Here is a 17024-nt window from a genome sequence, read left to right on the forward strand (position 1 = left end):
AAATTTTGCCAGTAAATGCTCATTACTTTCATAATGGACCCTGTATTTGTTAATGTTCACGATATAACCGTACTATTTTAAGTAATTATATTGTGTATTGTGTTACAATTGTGAAGTATCGTTTGAAGAAAAAGAATAAACCTTCACAATGCCTCAAAAATATTTAAGTATTTCATGCTTTGCATTTTAATTAATTAATTAATATTTTTATTTTGTTTTGTTTAAATACTCTAATTAAAAATTAATGTACTCAAAAATTTTGATCTAATTTATTCAATTCAATGATAAATAATCTCAAAATTTACTATTAAGTTAACTGAAGTTTATAAATGATATTATCTCAGATATCGATAGTTATCAATTGTATCGTCGATGAAACGATGACATTAGTGGCTACACTTTTCAATGCAAATGTAAAATTCAACAATTCTATTCTATTCTATTCAAGAGTCACAACTGACCACAACTGTATTTATGTCGAGGACTGCATACTAGTGCCTTGCCTCCATTATTTTATATACCGATAGATGGCAGCACCATCACCGGATCGAACAGTTAATGAGAATTTAGAACTAGTCCAAGAGCTAATAGCTACCTGGTACTAGCACCCCCAGAGGTATCGTTTCACTTGGAGGACATTGAGACCACGAGCATATTTAACGTCACCCAGTCCCCTTTAATGACGACGGTGGGTCTTCGACCAGCGGGGATCGAACCCGAGCCCCTCCGGCCCCGAGTCCAATGCCCTACCGATCAGGCTACCACGGCCCCAAAATTCAACAAATCAAGTTAAAATTGTCAATTGGCGGGAAGTTCCATTTTCACTTCTGCTCTTACATGGTGTTCTGAAAAAGACTGACTGTTTTTTGAAATTTATAACTGGAAACGGTTAATCTTTATCTTAACTAATAATAAAGCTGAGAGTCTCTCTGTCTGGGTATTTAGATCTCTCTGACGCGAATAGCGCCTAAACCGTTAGGCCGATTTTCATGAAATTTAGTACAAAGTTATTTTGCAGCATGGGGGTGTGCACCTCGAAGCGATTATTCGAAAATTCGATTTTGTTCTTTTTATATTCTAACTTTAAGAACATTTTACCGAGCAAATTATCACAACGTGGAAGATTAAATTACGAAATTATCATACCGAGGAACCGTAAAATGGGCGAGCAAATGAACTTAGCCAATTGGCGAGAAATTCATCATCCATGATTTGTAAATATACAGGCGAACCAAATGACCTTTTAATTTTCTACTACGGGCAAAGAGGTACGGGTACTACTAGTGATAAAAATAAAGTTCTTGCAGACTATTCATGTGGCGGACCGTAAATCCCCCCCCCCCCCCAGAGTTGCAAAATGGGCGTAGCTGCTTTGCTCAAATGACACACGGCGGCAGTTTTTCGGACGGATTTTTCTAGGATTTGTGCATTTGGTTCAGTGACAGCTGACTGATATTGTCCAACTCTTCGGGTTTTCTCATCCACAAAAGTACCATTTCGCTTGAACGTCCCGTAAAATGTTCTGATTGTGTTCGGCTGCGGACCCTTAAGCAACTTTAAATTTGCTCTGAAAGCTTCTTCTTGTTGCTGTAACGCTTTCCCCCAACTGGTGGTATTCCAACACAAGAAAAATCCTTTCCTCCAATGAATACGTCATTTTCAACTCCCCCCTTGTAACGATATTTGACCAAAAGTCCTTTACCCTGCTCGTACAGTCGCAGATGAAGCTTCTTTTAAGTCCAAATTTCAACCCCGAATGAGGATGAGCATTTTGATGATTTGCATACGGCACTTTAAGAAATTTTTTACCATATGCGTTTTTCTGTTATACATTTTAGATAACCGTCTGTCAATCGACGTGTGGCTGCAGCCAGTCGTAGACAATACGAAAATATTGTAAAGTAATTGTATTTATTAAAAATTCCCAAACTCTGTGACGTGAATTTCTTTGAGTTACGGGTTTACTATTTGTAGCGCCATCTACTGGAAAACTTTTGCACTAAAATTTGCAACTCTGAGGGGGGGGGGGGGTGATTACGGCTCGCCTCATGAATTTTCTGAAGGAATTTTATTTTTATCATTGGCCATTCTCCTGTTATAAATTTTTTAAAAACAGTCAGTCTTTTTCAGGACACCCTGTAAAAATGAATGAGACTCATATTAATGTCGAGTTTTGCAGTTCCGTTAAATTCATTAAGTTCTTTTGCAAATCCCCCCCCCCCCCGTTAATAAGAGTACTTATTAGACCTCAGTTGAAGTACGAAATATAAGCAAAACTAAGACAAAACACAATACGGGATGAGTAGATATTGAAGCAACAACGAAGCTGTCTGGCAAAATTTAGGTTTCCCATGCACGAAAGAGATTTTTTTGAGTAATTTGACTATTTTTAGAAAACGGGACATTTCTGCGTCCCGACACAATGTGCCGGGACAAAGAAACAGGCTGCCTGAAAGCAGGACAGTCCCGTTCGAAATGGGTCGTATATTCACCTCAATAATCCTGCATAAGATTACCGACAGCGCCATCTGTTGGTCTCCAACAGAACTATCTTTGTTTCGTTACCAGACAAAACCTGGCATTTTTTTAAATCCGCTTAAAGAGGAGTTAAATTAAACATGCACCTTGCAGATAATTAAGGCATCAGTTGTTCGATATGCCCTCTGCCTTGTTCCACTACATTTGGTTAACTAGAAGCGCTAAACGGCATGTTCCACACCAGATCAGCGGTTATCTCTGCTGATTTTGTACAGGGTATCCAGGAAAGGACTCTCTGATTTCAAAATTCAATATCTCGAAAACTAAGGCCGATATAGGAATAAAATAAACGGTATGTTTATTGTGAAACCCATAAAAATCATGTACAGAAACTTGGAAATTAGTTACAAAAATTGCCAACAGGGGCGCTGCACGCTGTAATTGCAGTAGATATCCCATAAATACTGCTGCGAAGGGGTTAGGCGCTTCAGCAGCAGTTTTTTCTTTCAGAGGTACTTACATTTACGCCAGAAATCATCGTCCAACCAATTCGCAGCACAGTTTATGGAGTACTTATTGCAATCATAGCGTGCAGCGCTCCCTGTTGGCATGTTTTGTTTCCAATTTCCAACTTTCTCTACATGATTTCTATGGGTTTCACAATAAGCGTACCGTTTATTTTATTTCAATATCAGCCTTTGTTTTCGAGATATTTAATTTTGATATCAGTTAGTCCTTCCTGGGCACCCTGTATGATTGTGGTCAATATGTAATCTCTTAGCAATCAGCAACAGCAGTTTGAACTATGACTGCGCCATCTATCGGCTTATTTTGGAACCATTTTCTTTCAGGCCAAACAAATAATCAGGGACTAATGGCTGTCATTCGATACAGTAGTGTTTAAATTACAGCGTTTTGAAATCAGGACTTCAACTGTACCCCATTGAAAATATTTAGAGAGACACCAGTGAAAATATTTAGAGAGCATTACAACAAAAGTTGTAATACATTAGGAGCTGGACCCTGGAAAAAATTTTAATCGCTAGACAGATAGGATACAGATAGGAATTTAAATGGGCCAGAGCGAAGCTCTTTTACCCTGTATGAGGGAAAGTCATGAAGGAGTTGATTTGAAATGGTGTGAGGGGGGGGGGAATCGCTAGACAAATTATTTCGCTGAATTTATAGGAAAATACAAAGTAACATAGCTTCTGAATGATTCTCGTTGCGATGGAATTTGACGTCAAAATATTTTTTCAATCGCTTGGCCCAGTATTAGTCGAACCCGGGATAGATATAAATATATATTGCTATATTTTACCATTTAAACAAACAACCTTCTTTGTCGCGACAGTGACAACTACTTGGGCTGCCCGTTTAGTTTTTATTCATTTTTCAAATGTATCAGTCCATTTTTGGAACACCATATATATATATATATATATATATATATATATATATATATATATATATATATATATATATATATTATGAATCAGTTACTTTGGACTTTGGACTAAGGTTCCTAGGGGCTCTACTTTGAGCAACAGCTGTAATTATATCCATGTAGTGTAGTTTTAGGTTCAGATTAGAACACTGTGGACTCGAATCAACTTGCTTAACTAAACGGTCTCAAATTTGGTAATTTTGACATAAAATGTCACGTTTCAAGATTAATTACTCTGTAATCCAATAGCCGTGAGGCGCAACATTATATATACCCTATATCGGATAGTTTAAGATAATAAATTAGATCATAAACTTATGAAAGATTTAAATTCTTAAACGGATATTCTTAAGTTGTTGTTCTGTGCCGGCAAGGCTGACAATTTGGGATGTGCTGCTTCACTTTACCTATTGTACCGTAATTTTGTGTGAAGTTCGATTTCCACAGTAAACACATAGTTTATTCCATGTCAAGTGACTTAGGGGCCCCACTCGACCCTCTCCAATTTTCATGAAATTTTTATTGGATGTACATATAAGACTTTCACTAACATGAAGCTATGCCAAATTACAGCTGCATAAGTCGTATGGTTCTAGCAATATGCAAAGTTTTCTAAAGGAATCTTTTTTCGTGTCGCTACTGAAATGACAAAATCACCAAGTTTGTGTGTTCATTGCTCGCAACCTAAGATGGTTACAATACTGATATTTGGTGATCCTGATCAACTTTTAGGGTAGAAAAGTCTAGTAGTGTTGAAAAACTTCTGTGCACGGTAGATTTTTCACAATATGCTGCCGAAGTAGGCTTAAAAACACATTTTTTACTAATTTCAACCATACATCACCGCCTTGTATCTGCTAGGAGAATAGTTTTCTGAATCTGATTTTTCCCTCGTTTGTAGCCTGTTGTTATGTCCGAAAGGTATGCAAGTGGCATCTCGATAGCTCAAATAATTTCGGAATTATCCAAAGTTAAAATTCAGCTTAAAAGTTTTCTCGTCAATTTTGTCCCAATTTCAAAGAGCAATATCTCAAAAAGATCATCTTTAATTTGGTTTTTCTTCATGTCATTAAAAGAACACTTTTATGAACTAAAAAACATTTGTATCATTTTTGAGACACACCTGATTAAATAGGAAAATGTAGTTCAAAAACACGTGCGTCATTCCATGTGAAATCAATGAAAAATATTAGACCTTACAAAGTGATGTCGAACAATTCAAATGAAATTTACGGGATCTACTTTACTTTGGTTTTGACGAGAAAAAAAAAACTGTTTTAGATATTTTTGACGATTAGTTTTTGTGTGAGCGCACCCCAAAAAACTCTAAAAATTATTAAACAAATAAAGTTTTGGAACAAAAAAAAAAAAAAATTTCTCGGCTACTAATGGTCTACTTAGACGATATCATCATCGTGGGACGCAGTTTCGAAGAACATCTGGCAAATCTTAGGAAGGTGCAGCAAAAGCTTAAGGAAGCCAATCTGAAGTTAAGCCCGTCCAAATGTAATTTGTTCCGCCGGGAAGTGAACTACCTTGGTCACATCATCTCTTCTGAAGGTGTACAAACCGATCCAGAAAAGGTATCTGCGGTCAAGAGTTGTAGTCGTCCCGAAAACATCCATCAGCTGCGAAGTTTCCAGGGGCTCTGCACGTACTACAGGAAGTTTGTAAAGGGTTTTTCCAACATTGCACGACCTTTGCATAAGCTGACGGAGAGCAAGCAAAAGTTTGAATGGTCCAAAGAATGCGAAGATGCATTTCTACGAGTGAAGGAGGCTTTAACATCATCGCCTATCCTCAGCCTGAAAAATCCTTCATCCTGAACACTGATGCGAGCAACGAGGGCATCGGAGCTGTTTTATCCCAAGAAATTGACGGAAATGAACATGTCATCGCTTACTGGAGCAAATGCTTATCAAAGTCGGAGCGAAATTACTGCGTCACCAGAAAAGAGTTACTGGCCATAGTGAAAGCTGTAGAACACTTCCATCATTACCTCTACGGCCGAAAATTTCTGCTTCGGACAGATCATGCCTCGTTAACTTGGCTTTTGAACTTCAAGAATCCAGAAGGCCAGATAGCCAGGTGGATACAGCGGCTCCAGGAATATGACATGGAGATCAAGCACCGAAAAGGGTTATCTCACGGTAATGCTGACGCTTTATCGAGGAGACCCTGTCCTGAGAACTGCCACTATTGTTCCCGAATCGAGAAACAGTATGGAACGACTAGCCCTACCGCCTATCAGGTGACAGTGACTCCAATATCATCAGAACCTGATCCATGGAGTGACGACCAAGTTCGAAAAGATCAACTTGAAGACCCCGACATAAAACCAATTTTGGAGTTCATGGAAAGTGACAGTCGGCGCCCTAGCTGACAGGACGTTTCCATCTTCAGCCCTGCAACAAAAAGATACTGGGCTTTATGGAACTCATTCCATTTACGGAAGGCGTACTGTACCGAAAATGGGAATCTGATGACGGCAAAACGTCTAGGTGGCAGTTACTACTTCCCCGATCAAGGATTTCAGATGTTCTGAAAGAAATACATAGTAGTGCGACTGGAGGACATTTTGGTGTTTTGAAAACCCTCAATAAAGTTCGGGAGCGCTTCTTCTGGAGCAAGGCGAAGGATGACGTGGAGAAGTGGTGCCATTCTTGTGACGCCTGTGCTGCTCGTAAAGGACCGAAGAAGAAAAGCAGAGGGAAGCTACATCTGTACAACGTTGGAGCTCCTTTCGAACGAATTGGGATCGACATCCTGGGTCCTCTATCAAGAACTGCTGATGGGAACAAATACATTCTTGTTTCCATCGACTACTTCACCAAATGGCCCGAAGCGTATCCCATTCCAGATCAAGAAGCTACCACCGTAGCAGAGACTCTAGTCCAACACTGGATCTCGAGATTTGAAACACCTTTGCAGATTCATTCCGATCAAGGGAGGAATTTCATCTCTGCTTTGTTTAAGGGCCTATGTCAAATTTTCGGAATTGAGAAAACTAGGACAACACCACTACACCCACAATCGGACGGCATGGTGGAGAGATTTAACCGCACAATCCTGAATAATCTCTCGCTTATGGTATCCAGAAATCAACAGGATTGGGACAAGAAGCTACCTTTGTTCCTGCTGGCCTACCGCAGTGCCGTCCACGAGACTACCGGATATGCCCCATCTCAGATGCTCTTCGGACGAGAGCTTCGGCTACCTTGTGATCTCGTCTTCGGTCGTCCTCCGGATGCGCCTTCATCGCCTGAGGAGTACATCCAGGATCTCCAGGCTCGGTTGGAAGACGTTCATAACTTCGCACGAGAGCGAATCAACATCGCGGTGGAGAAGATGAAGACCCAATACGACACAAGGTCTACTGGACATGAATTCAACGAAGGCGACAAGGTTTGGTTATGGAATCCCATCCGACGGAAAGGTCTGTCACCCAAATTGCAGTCGCATTGGGATGGACCCTACAAAGTCCTTAACCGACTGAATGACGTCGTAGTGAGGATCCAAAAATCACCTAATGCAAAACCTAGGGTTGGACATTATGATCGGTTAGCCCCATACTATGGCCATAGTTCATGAGTATTACGTAAACAACCATGGTTGATAACATAAAAGTTGTAGATAATTTTTGCTTTTAATCTTTGGTAATATTTCTTGTTATTATTGTGTTTTCTGTATCTGTTAGTTATTAATTAATGTGTATATTTGTAAACTTGTGATAGAAGTTTGGCACCCTTTCTGGGGATTGTACTGCCCGGGACGTGCAGTCCTTAGGAAGGGGGAATGTTACAAATCCTGTAAATAGTAATTATTGTAGTAACGTAACCTGTAAATAGTTTCCCGTAATGAATATACAACCCCTTTTCATATGGCTAAAGTATACGACCCCCCTATTTCCTTTTTGTTCATTGATAAAATTTGATAACGGTCTACTTTTTTCCAGAAGCGTGTGGAATATTTGAGAGATTTCTTTTCGGTGTGTATATAAGCCGTTAGCGATGGATAAAAAGAGTTTCGATTGAGAATTTGTACTGAGAGTGTGTATTAGCTCTGTTTATAGCGAGGCATTTCGCTGTGTTGTTTTCGTATTTGGAAGTAAATACGTGTGTAAACGTTGAGTTTACGGTGTTGTGTGATAATTGCTTAATTGCTGATGAATAATTTAGCAGTTGTTGACGCTCTTTCCTGTACATAGTGTAAATAAAGTTCCTGTGTTTTTATCAAGAACTGTGTCTTCATTTCAAGAAAGTGGAAGTGGCACCGAATCCGTTACAATATATATATATATATATATATATATATATATATATATGTCTCAGTTTTTGAAGCTATGCTTCTTATAGGGTGGTAAGAGCCAGTGGCGGATACAAGGGGAGGGTCATGGGGTCATGACCCCGCCCCCTCTAAACCGTCGAGAACAATATCCGTCTACCTTGTGTTTATCCACTTTATGCATAAAATGTAGACGATTACAGTATCTTATCAATTCATTAATTATTTTTGAAAGCAAATATTTGAACTACTTCATTTCAGTGCTTATGAAATTAATTTGCAACGTTTATCCCCAATTACGTGCCATACCCCTGGCCGATTTTTTGCTTTTTATTTATCCGTAAGCAGTTTCTAAAATTATTCGTACCTAAAACCGTAGGTTCGTTTATGGGAGTCAAACTATTGTGCAACATGGGTGTATTTTATTTTCTGAAATACTGCACCCCAAAGAGTCGAATCTGACTCATTTACAGAATCTGCAAAGGTAAAACTTTACGTGATTAGTTCAGATAGTTGGAAATGTAGAATGTATTGGCAAAAATCTCACTGAAAATAGCAAATATTTTAAACAACCAAACAATGGATGATAAAATTATCAGAGGTGGTACATTTGACTTGTCTCCTGGATAACACTTGCATCTACAAACAGACTGGACGCGTGATGTCACAAGCCTTCCTCATGGGATGCGAAATTTTCCGCCTTTCTGTCGTTGGGAGCTTCGCACTTAATGAGCAGATATCCAATGTGCAGAGAAAGATATCTGCTTGAGTCAATGCGCACCTCAATCTATACTATCAACCTGTCCCACGAAATGCGAGTTATTGCGTAGAATATTTATCAAACTCAGCAAGTCTTCAGTGGCAACCGCAACTGGCTGCCACCATGTCGTCATACTGTTTTAGTATCACGTTTTCATGTTCGTCAAAGTAAAGCAGCGAGATGGACAGCAATCTGTCCGGCACACAACAAGGCAAATGCACGGCATCAGCCAATCCGAGTTCGTGGGCTATGCTTTGAATCGTGGCATGGTTGGTGGGCTTCTGGTTTTGGCCCAATGGGAAGTGGCACGTTCCCTTGCACTGGTAGGCACTATAGCCTTTCGGGCTGATGATCCAAGCAGACCATCCTATGCGCTCGAAGTCGATGTACAAGTCATGTCTGGAACAGGAACCATCTTTGCTGGCTCCCGCGTTGCTTAGAGCTGGAGGGACACCGTTTCCTCGTTTGGCACGAGGAAGTTCCATACCGGGTTTGCCAGGCAGTTGATAGCTGTTGTAGTCTGAAAAAGGTATAAAAGAAGCATGAGAGCTTTCATTTGATATTTAGTTTAGCGATAAACAATAATGAATAATGCATGAACAGAAAATGCAGGGTGACCAGGAAAGGACTCCCTGATTTCAAAATTAGATATATCGAAAACAAAGGCCGATATTGGAATAAAATAAACGGTATGTTTATTGTGAAACCCATGAAAATCTACAGAAACTTGGAAATTGGTAACAAAATTTGCCAACAGGGGGTGCTGCACGCTGTTATTGCAATAGAAGTCCCCATAAATAGTGCTGGGAAGGGGTTGAAGGATAATTTCAAGCTTAAATGTAATTACCTCTGAGAGGCAAAACTACTGCTGAGGCACCTAACCCCTTCGCAGCACTGCTTATGGGGCATTGCAATTACAGCGTGCAGCGCCCTGTGTTGGCAACTTTCGTTAATAATTTAACATTGTTTCTGTACATGACTTCTATGGGTTTCACAATAAACATGCCGTTTATTTTATTTCAATATCGGTCTTTGTTTTCGATATATCTAATTCTGAAATCAGGGAGTCCTTTCCTGGACACCCTGTACCAGCACAGGGGGTGGGAGTGAACGCTCCTAGGACCCTTCGTTTTAAATTGTATTGCCATTTTCATTGGTATGATGGATATGGAAGTGAACAAGACGATGATTTTCATTCACAGTTAAAGAGCAATGAAATTCATCACTGCTGTAATTGCCAAATCCTGAATCCCAAATTTTGACAATTTGCGAAAAACAAATGATGTTTCTTCGCTGTTTGTCAAAAGTTTCAATAAAACTCAAAGCATTCCAGAAGACATGAAACATGTGAAAATGAGAAACATGCCAATAGCAATTTCGAATAGAAACTAATACGATAAGATATCGCACAGCTAGAATGAAGGGGACGCATCTCAAAAATTGCGTTTTATGGAAATGCCTTTATCAGCTGACCGCTGTTATTCTAGTGCTAACGGTCGCCGCTTGAAAGTAAAGATGCCTTTAATTTTACTGCCCACTGTGTGTGTGAGGGGGGGGGGGTGAAGTATGAGACAGTTACAACTTTGATTAGTAGCTATCTTGAGATGTGCCTCTTTCATTCGATGTGTTTGCTATGTTTAATACCGGAAATGCACTGTTCCAAGTTTTTAAATCCATTCCAACTATATGGACGACAGCGTCTGCATTTTAAGTACTAGCGATAATAAATCGCCTAAACAATATTTATCACAGATATTGCTTCAAACTTTAGTTGTCCTCAAAGTCTGCTCCATTACCATCATCACATTTCTGCAAGCAAGTTTTCCTCACTTCGTGGGAAAGAGAAAAAATTCTTTTGGATGGCTGAGGAATCATTGTGATGCCACTTTCCGTCATACCCACGAAACAGGTGTGACATGGCTTGCTATCATTATGGGCAGGACCGCTGAGAGCTAAGAAATTGTCAGTTTGGTCAGCCCCGTTCCCTCTATATAACATAGAAAACTTATTCTACTCCAACTACAAACGGACCCCTAGTTTCTGACTCGGCAGGTATGGCATCTCGTCAATTATGGAGCTTCTGTATGCTTGCCGAGTCATTTCCATTTCTAAGGTGAATATGAAACTTGATCTGTAACGGTTTGCAATGCTTTGCTGTATTTTGAGCGTGCAAACAATTTTTTTCTCAGATACAGGGGAGGGTGGCCCAAAGCGGGTAGACCTTCGTGTGCCGCTTCCCCATGGTGTGTAAACGGCGATGCATACTTATGTCGTGTTTACATGAACATCCCCGAGTTTTAATCAGTCCCAGTGAAGCGGCATGACGCAAACAGGCTTAAAATTAAAAAATGACACATTTCTTTTAAAAAAAATTAAGTTTTGCAACTTGTGATAAGTCGATAACCAGCTTTTTTTTTTATTATTCTATCAATAACATTACGTTATTCTGACACCATCCACCTACAAGCTACGATAGTCATTTCGTTTGTTTCTTTTTTAAATTTAAGATTACAATTTTTGAAATAAAAAACTTGCCTTCGGGCAAAGCGGGTATAGGATTCAATCATATATTTATTTATAATTTCTTGACTCGTGTGCTGATTTAGATTTTCTAATTCAATAGGATAAGTATAACTTTAAAAAATTGCGTTTCAGGATGGCACTCAATTAGTCTATTAATTTAATCATTTATTTCTTTTTGTTTTATAAACAAATGTGCTTACTTTAAATTGTATAAGTACGACTTTTTTGTATATTTTTTTATAATGGCTGGTAGCTAGTCAATTATTTTAATCATTTATAACTTCATATTTGATTGGCAAATGTACCAAATCACAATTAGTTGAGCTTACCCACTTTGAGCTTCCCTAGTAGGGCAAAGCGGGTTTTGCAAATGTTTGTAAAGTTTGATAATAAATAAATATTGGATTTGAAATAATACAAAAATTACATTTTATTTTAAAGTTCAAGAACCATGCTAAAACCAAAATTGTTGCAATAAAAATCCGAAAACTATAATTTTTGAGTGTTCTTCGAAAACCTACCCACTTTGGTCCACCCTCACCTATACACCACTCGTTACCACGCCTCGGCGGATGCCAGCAGTTGACTTCCGCTTGGAATGTATTCAAGGTCCCTCCCTCCCCTGCTCTATCGACTAAAACTGGTCCCAGCGCTCTCAGACGTACAGTGGCGTTAGGAAAAAAATACCCTCGTTACTTAGGAGATGGACCCTGTATGTTGACATTATTTGCTTTGACAGTCTAAACAGAAGTCCTGAAAAGCAAAAGTTGATCTTCATAAACTATTAAAGGTTAGACTAAGATCTATGTCATACTTGCATTAAGTGCAGGTATCATGCATCCGTTCTTTGCTTCTCCCAGATAGACATGTTTCGGCAAAGTGGTAAAGTAGTGCCGGATATTCGAGTTTTACGAGCCGGGAAAACATTTCAAACAAACTAGCTTCCTTCAAGTTTTATATCAAGTTTCAACAAGGCTGCGAAGTCGGAGTGAAAATAACCAACTCCGACGGTTTCAGAGCCTTCGACTCCGACACCTTTAACACAAAATCAGTCCGACTTCTACTCGGCAAACACAGGCAGAGTTGCTGAGAAAATGAGCAACTCCGACTCTTTTACTCAAAGATCAGTCCGACTCTGACACTTCGACTACAACTAAGCCTGGCATCAAATAACAACTAAGCCTGGCATCTTAGTTGGATATCCTGGCCAACTAAGCTTGGTATATCCAACTAAGCTTGGTATAGCCTCAACTAAGCCTGGTATTACACACACACACACACACACAAATAGGGGGACTCTACTGCCCATTGCATGGGCTTTGACTTCTTACCACCCTAGATCGGCACTGGGGTTATTCTCGCAGTGGTCCTTGATCCTAAAAGACACGGGATGGGTTGTCTATCCCTTTGTAAAGCATTAAAATTGGTTCAAATTAACCCATTTTTAGATTTAAAAAAAAAAAAATTTTTTTGAGTAATCTCACTTCAAAAATTGTTGATTTTTGAAAATTTTTAATTTTATTCCCAAGGCTGTATGCAACTAAGGATTATCATTAAATATGCTTTGAAACTATCATGTAAGGGCTTTAGACAGCCATCTTCGTTTATTTAAAAAAAAAAAAAAAAACTTTTTTTCATAGAGAAAAAAATCATAAATTCGGTAAAAATGCAGTTTTTTCGCCACAAAAATATTATTTTTTTGTATCGAAAACCTAACTAAATTTTCAAAAACGATGTCTAGATGATACATGGGTCCTTATTTGTTTTTTTAAAAAAAATAATTATTCAAATAGGTTAAATACTTTTGAAATAGTGTCTATTTCAATTCAAGTGTTTTGCTGTTTTTTTCCAAACTGGCCGATTTTGTGCAAAATAAACTGTAAACTGATGGTACAAAATGGCTGTAACTGAAGAAAAAAAATCTTGCAAAACCCTTTCGGGATATTTCATATATCCCTTAGTTGTAACTACTGTAATTTTTCAAAAAAATCGGTGATGGTCATGTGACAGACCTTGCCTGATCTGAAATGAATGGCTCTTCTTTGTTGCACGCCCCGGGGTTAACTTGTAGTTAGATAATTGGTTGGTTGTTGGTTGTCGTCTCTTGTCGTGAATTCCTGTAGGTTGACCCATTTGATATGAAAACCGGTGTCCACGTGGTTGTCGTTCAGTTCTCTTTCTGGTTGTGTGGCAAGTATTTTTGCACTGACGAAGAGGCTCCATTGCAGCCTTGAAATGACGTGTTGTATGAAGTATTTTCTTGAGAATTTGTGTTTTATTTACGTTAGTTTTCCACTTTTATCACCAAAAATAAGTGTTGGAAACCCATGATCTCACCATTTGCAAAACCAGGGAAGTTCCCACTCGAATGCCTGCTGTCGTCCATGAACAGCACGAGCAGTGGTTGTTTGTCAGAGCGGTTCCCTTTGGCGAATCGCACGAGTCCTTTGGGCACCGATTCATCCTCCAGTCCTCGGACACTCAAGGTTAAGCCTGGAAAAGAAATGAACGGCAGTTAGAAACGTTTTCAGCGTTGTTGATCAGCAGATATTCATTTTGGATCTTTCTGCTTCATCACGCTGTAAGTTTAATTTGTCCCAATGTAAACTACAGCAAGGAGGCGAGGGTTAAACTCATCAGGATCCTTGGTTTAAGCCCATATACGATGGCAAATCTAAAAGTCTTTGCGTCTATTTTTTTAAGCCAAAATATGGCTAAGAATACAAAACGAATGTGTACATTTCCAGCAATGACAGTTCCAGCCGTACCAGCCGTATCTGGTTTTTGCTCGGAAGAGTGAAGTTGCTATCAGTCATTTAAGATGACGGTCCGTCTTCAGACGTCCACAGCTTAGGAGCAGCGAAGTGTTATTCGTTTTCTATGAAGGGCCATTCCATGCGAAATGAGCAAATCAGCTGTGGCTGACATGTCACAGATTTCAATGAAAATTTTTATTTAGGTAAACCATGCATATCTATGAGGGAATGCAAAGTATGGAAGTTTAAATGGACTGTTTGTTGCTTTGTTATTGACATTAGAAGTTGATGCTTACGCTAAGCATCAACTTAGCGTAATGTGAATTATAAGAGTTCAGTGCTTCCAGTTTTTGACTCCATAACTCCATAAGTTATAAACGTACACTTAAAAAATAAATATTTCCGCATTCTATAAACAAATCTCTATTGGGAAAAAGCAAAGTAAAATTTATTCGGATCTTTTTTTGAATCTGAGATATTAACAAATATTGAAATTTTGCCAATTTACTTCAGATTTCAAATCACTCTTCTAACTCTTTTAATGAAAATATAAGAGTAAAAATGATTCAGATTGAAAAACTATCTGTAACTAACTATCTGCTCTAATTTAGATATTGTTTATGAATTTCTTGATGAAGAACTCGTACTTTAAAAAATCGAAAATTTCAGTTTTTCCTCTATTTTAGATGTTTTTTTGAAGATGAGGGAATGCTCTAAATTCACTCAAGTTTTTTTGTGTAATATATTGAAGTGTCTTTTAGATGCTATTAAATTTTAATCATTGGTATCAGCGTATTTTTGTTACTAGAGTAACTTGAACTTAGGCAAAATTTCATTAGTTAGTTCTTTTTATTGTAAGTTTATCAAAACTAACCATTTCTTTCGTGTTTCATTTTCTCAAAAGCATGTTTATGAAGTATTTGCAAAAATGTACATTTTTTAAAAATCGAAATAAATGTTAGACATACTTGCTTTTGCATCATTGAGTCTTTTTTCTAGTGTTTTGAATTCTCGTAATTTCACATAAGGGTCAATCCATACAGGTTTCATACAGTGTAAACTACTCATTCATGTTCAAATATTTCTAAGTTATAAAATTAAAATAATTATTTTGAAAATTACAATATGTTTTTTCAGTATAATGTATTATGTAGGGCACAATATATGTAATTTAAGAAGGTGGAATGAAGTTTTCACACTTTTAATTTCTGTTTTAGTGTGTGAATTGACTAGCAAAATTGCTCAATTTCAAAGACCTGTATCTTTTTTACAAATCAAATACAAAAAACAATATATATATAACATGTATAGTACTTGAATGGAATATTCAAAATTGCTCAATTTCAAAGACCTGTATCTTTTTTACAAACTAAATACAAAAAACAATATGTATAACATGTATAGTATTTGAATGGAATATTCAATTGGCCAAGAAATTTTATTTTTAATTCCATCCCCTTTTGGTTTACTAAAAATATCATTTTTCCGATTTTTGAGGGACTGTAATCTATAAAGGGCGCACAAACACACAGCAACAGTTACATATTCTTTTTAGCATGGTTCCAGTGATTAGTTTTTGCCGTATTTAATTTTGTGTTTCCGTCCCCTACGCGAGTTATCCCCCTTTGAAATGAGTAAAATTTTTACATTTAGTCTTGAACTAACCTGTTGCCATTATTTTAATTATTAACGTACAGCTACGTAACTCAGCACGTAAGACTATCAACTTATGCACTTTAACATGAAAGCGTTAAATTAACTCATAAATGTAATTCAAATAGATTTTGGCCAAAATGCAAAGGTCTAAAAGTCCCATTTTTGAATACGAAAATCACTTTTGATGACCTCCAAAAAATCAAAGTTGAGAGAAAAAATAAAAGAGGTTTTAAACATCTTTCATATGCAGCTTTTAGGGATATGAATTTCAAAAAAATTAAAAATGGTCGAGCGCAACCATCCGTCGAACCTGTATGGATTAACCCATAAAACAGAAAGAAAATGCTATTTTTCTGAATTTTATTTTACGTTTGGAAATCAAAAACCAATTTCGAGTTTCTTCAAGCAAATAGTAGAAACACAGCTCTATATTCTTGAAAAATTTTAAAGTTGTCTGAATTTTCCCTCATTTGAATTTTCGTGTGTACGTGAAAGGGAAAATCATCATTTTACAAAATGTCACTAAGTTTAAAACTGATTTTGAAGACAAATGAGTTAAAATACAACTTCAAAAGTAAGGTATTTCTTTTATGATACTTAGCACATTATTGGGTATTAATTTTATCAAAGCTAATGCATTCCTTAAAGATTGAGATTAAAAAATAAAATGCTTAATTATGAGAAAATTGAAATATTTTCAGTTTTTGAGACTCGGTTAAAAGAAATCTATAATAACTTTGAAAATTTTACTGATATCAGATTGATTACCCTACTCCATAGATTGCAAAAACATATAACTTTTATGTTTTCATTAAATAGTTAACAAGATACAAGCCTTCAAAAGTGCAACATTTAGCATTGATGAGAATGCTGTTCAATTTGATCAATTTTCAATCGCATGTAACTATTTAAATAAAAAATTTTAAGCAAAAATATTTTAGATATTTTTATATAGGCATAAAAGGAACCTGTATACCAAATTTCATAAAAATCTGTTACCATGCGGCCACCACTTTTTTGCGAATTTTGCTCATTTCGCATGGAATGACCCTGGAGCAAAAGAGACAAACGTCACTTGTGTATCTTCAAGTGAGTCTCCAAGAGAGACACTTTTCCCCGT

The 17024-nt window shown here is 37.5% G+C and overlaps 1 protein-coding gene across 1 annotated transcript in view; it reads right to left on the bottom strand.

The window, feature by feature from the left end:
• Positions 1 to 8625: 8625 nt before the first annotated feature.
• Positions 8626 to 17024, bottom strand: part of LOC129229883 (bone morphogenetic protein 7-like) — an 86286-nt gene continuing 77887 nt past the window's right edge. Inside the window, exons 4-5 of the mRNA XM_054864262.1 lie at positions 13830 to 13985; positions 8626 to 9489 (exon numbers count right to left, since the gene is read on the bottom strand). Coding sequence (XP_054720237.1) covers positions 9065 to 9489; positions 13830 to 13985 — 581 coding nt within the window. The 3' untranslated portion in view covers positions 8626 to 9064. The remainder of the gene's footprint in view (positions 9490 to 13829; positions 13986 to 17024) is intronic.

This window comes from Uloborus diversus, chromosome 9, assembly GCF_026930045.1.
Source record: "Uloborus diversus isolate 005 chromosome 9, Udiv.v.3.1, whole genome shotgun sequence".
Taxonomy (NCBI): Eukaryota; Metazoa; Arthropoda; class Arachnida; order Araneae; family Uloboridae; genus Uloborus; species Uloborus diversus.